Source organism: Beta vulgaris, chromosome 8 (genome assembly GCF_026745355.1).
Source record: "Beta vulgaris subsp. vulgaris cultivar EL10 chromosome 8, EL10.2, whole genome shotgun sequence".
Lineage (NCBI taxonomy): Eukaryota > Viridiplantae > Streptophyta > Magnoliopsida > Caryophyllales > Amaranthaceae > Beta > Beta vulgaris.
Window position 1 is genome coordinate 28955433 of NC_079209.1, and position 2306 is coordinate 28957738.

At 36.9% G+C, this 2306-nt stretch overlaps 1 protein-coding gene across 1 annotated transcript; it reads left to right on the top strand.

The window, feature by feature from the left end:
* Positions 1 to 352: 352 nt before the first annotated feature.
* On the top strand, positions 353 to 1634 carry LOC130589688 (uncharacterized). The gene is made up of 2 exons (XM_057391181.1): positions 353 to 1075; positions 1150 to 1634. The coding sequence occupies exons 1-2, from the start codon at positions 358 to 360 to the stop codon at positions 1152 to 1154; spliced, it is 723 nt and encodes a 240-aa protein (XP_057247164.1). The 5' UTR covers positions 353 to 357; the 3' UTR covers positions 1155 to 1634.
* The last annotated feature ends 672 nt before the right edge of the window (positions 1635 to 2306 follow it).

A 2306-nucleotide genomic window follows, 5' to 3' on the forward strand; every position in this document is an offset into this window, starting at 1 on the left:
AAAAACACAAGTTCTTGTTGGATTCACTTAGAAGATCATCTAAGTGGATTGTTTCTCTCCATTGTATCTCATTAGTTATTTCGTGTTAACCCGGTGATCCTAGAGGGGCGAAATTAAACTAATAGGAAAGCGTAGTTTCCGTGCCTTGGAGTGGATATCCGGTTCTCTCATTGATCACAACATCTAACAATCTATTAGTTTAATTCTCTCTTTTTCGGATATGGCTCAATCACTCAAGGACATGACTATGAACTTCCAAAAGTTGGATAAGTTTGAGGGGGTGGGCTATCGGAGGTGGCAAAAGAAGATGCACTTCTTGTTGACCGCCTTGAATGGGTGTATTGTTTATCAACTCCTATGCCACCACTCCCGGAAGATGGAGAGGAAGAGCCTCTTGAGACTACTAGGAAGAGGATCAAGTGGGAGAATGATGACTACATTTGTCGTGGTCATATTCTCAACTCTCTCACCGACCCGTTGTTTGATCTCTACCAAAATGTGGAGAGTGCAAAGGAACTTTGGGATGCTCTTGAGGCCAAGTACATTTCGGAAGATGCTTCAAGTAAGAAATTCCTTGTTAGTAATTTTAATTCTTTTAAAATGACTAATGATCGGCCTATTATGGAGCAATTCCATGAGGTTCATCATATTTTGAACCAAATAAGATCACATGGTATGGTGATGGATGAGGCAATTGCGGTTGCCTCAATCATTGACAAATTACCAAATTCTTGGAAAGATACAAAACATCTTTTAAAACATAAAAAGGAAGACATGTCCATGGAGCAATTAGGAACTCATCTTCGTATTGAAGAGGGGATCCGGGCTCAAGATGGGGTTAAGGATACTACTCCTAGTATTCCTAAATCTACCGTTAACTTGGTAGAGGTTGGTGGGTCTAGTAAGACCAAGAAACCCAACAACAACAACAACAATAACAAAACCAATGTTGCAAACAAGAAGAGGAAGACCCTCTCTTGTTGGATATGCAATGGTCCTCATCTTAAGAGGGATTGTCCTTCTAACAACAAGAAGAAGACAAAGAACACACAACCTAGTGTTGTTCAAAACCAAGGTAACAATGCACATGTTAATGTAATTGAAGAAATGCATTTTGTTGCTATGATTTCTGAAATTATGTGTGTGCAGGTTGATGATTCTTGGTGGATAGATTCGGGAGCCTCTAGACATGTGTGCAATAACAAGGATTTCTTCAAGTCTTTGAAAGATTTGGATGATGGTCCAATCTTGTATATGGGGAATGATTCTACGGTAAAGGCTAGAGGCATAGGCCAAGTAGAATTATTGTTAACCTCGGGAAAGACTTTAACTCTCCGGGATGTTGTGTATGTACCGGAAGTTAGGAAGAATCTTGTGTCAGGAGGTCTCTTGAATAAGTATGGTTTTAAAGTTGTTTTTGAGTCGGATAAATTTGTACTTTCCAAGGGTGGTATTTTTGTTGGACAAGGTTTCTTTTGTAATGGAATGTTTAAATTTAGTATTGATAATAAAATTGGTACTAGTTCTATTTACATGCTTGATGTTTCTTCTCTATGGCACAATCGTTTATGTCATGTGAATTATCGTAGATTATATGACATGTCTAAAATGGGGTTGATACCTCCTTTCGATTTAAAGTTAGAGAAGTGTACACTTGTGTGCTAAATAAAATTACAAAAAATCCTTATCCTAGTGTGACTAGACAAACGGTATTGCTTGAATTGGTGCATAGTGACTTGTGTGACTTTCATAGTTCACCTTCTTTAGGAAATAAAAAATATATTGTAACTTTTATTGATGATTTTTCAAGGTTTTGTTACATATATTTATTATTCTAAAGATGAAGCACTAGAAAAGTTTAAGACCTTTAAAATCGAAGTGGAACTCCAACTTAATCAAAAGATTAAAAGACTTCGAACGGATAGGGGTGGTGAATATTATAATCCAAGTTATTTTAGTTCCATTGGTGTAATTCATGAAACAACCGCCCCATACTCACCTCAAAGTAATGGTATAGCGGAAAGGAAAAATAGGGTCCTAAAAGAAATGGTTAATACCATGCTTTCTAATTCGGGTCTTAATGACGGTTTTTGGGGTGATGCAATTTTAACTGCATGTTACATTTTAAATCGAGTTCCTAATAAAAGGAATAAGACTACCCCTTATGAACTTTGGTGTAATAAAAAGCCTAATCTCAATTACCTTAAGGTATGGGGTTGTAGGGCAATTGTCAAATTGACGGAACCTAAAAGGAAAACTTTAGGTGAAAAAGGAATTGATTGCATTTTTATAGGCTATGCGGTACA

Excerpts from the sequence above, each read along its gene's own strand:
- LOC130589688 (XM_057391181.1), top strand. The coding sequence starts at position 358 with ATGCCACCACTCCCGGAAGATGGAGAGGAAGAGCCTCTTGAGACTACT.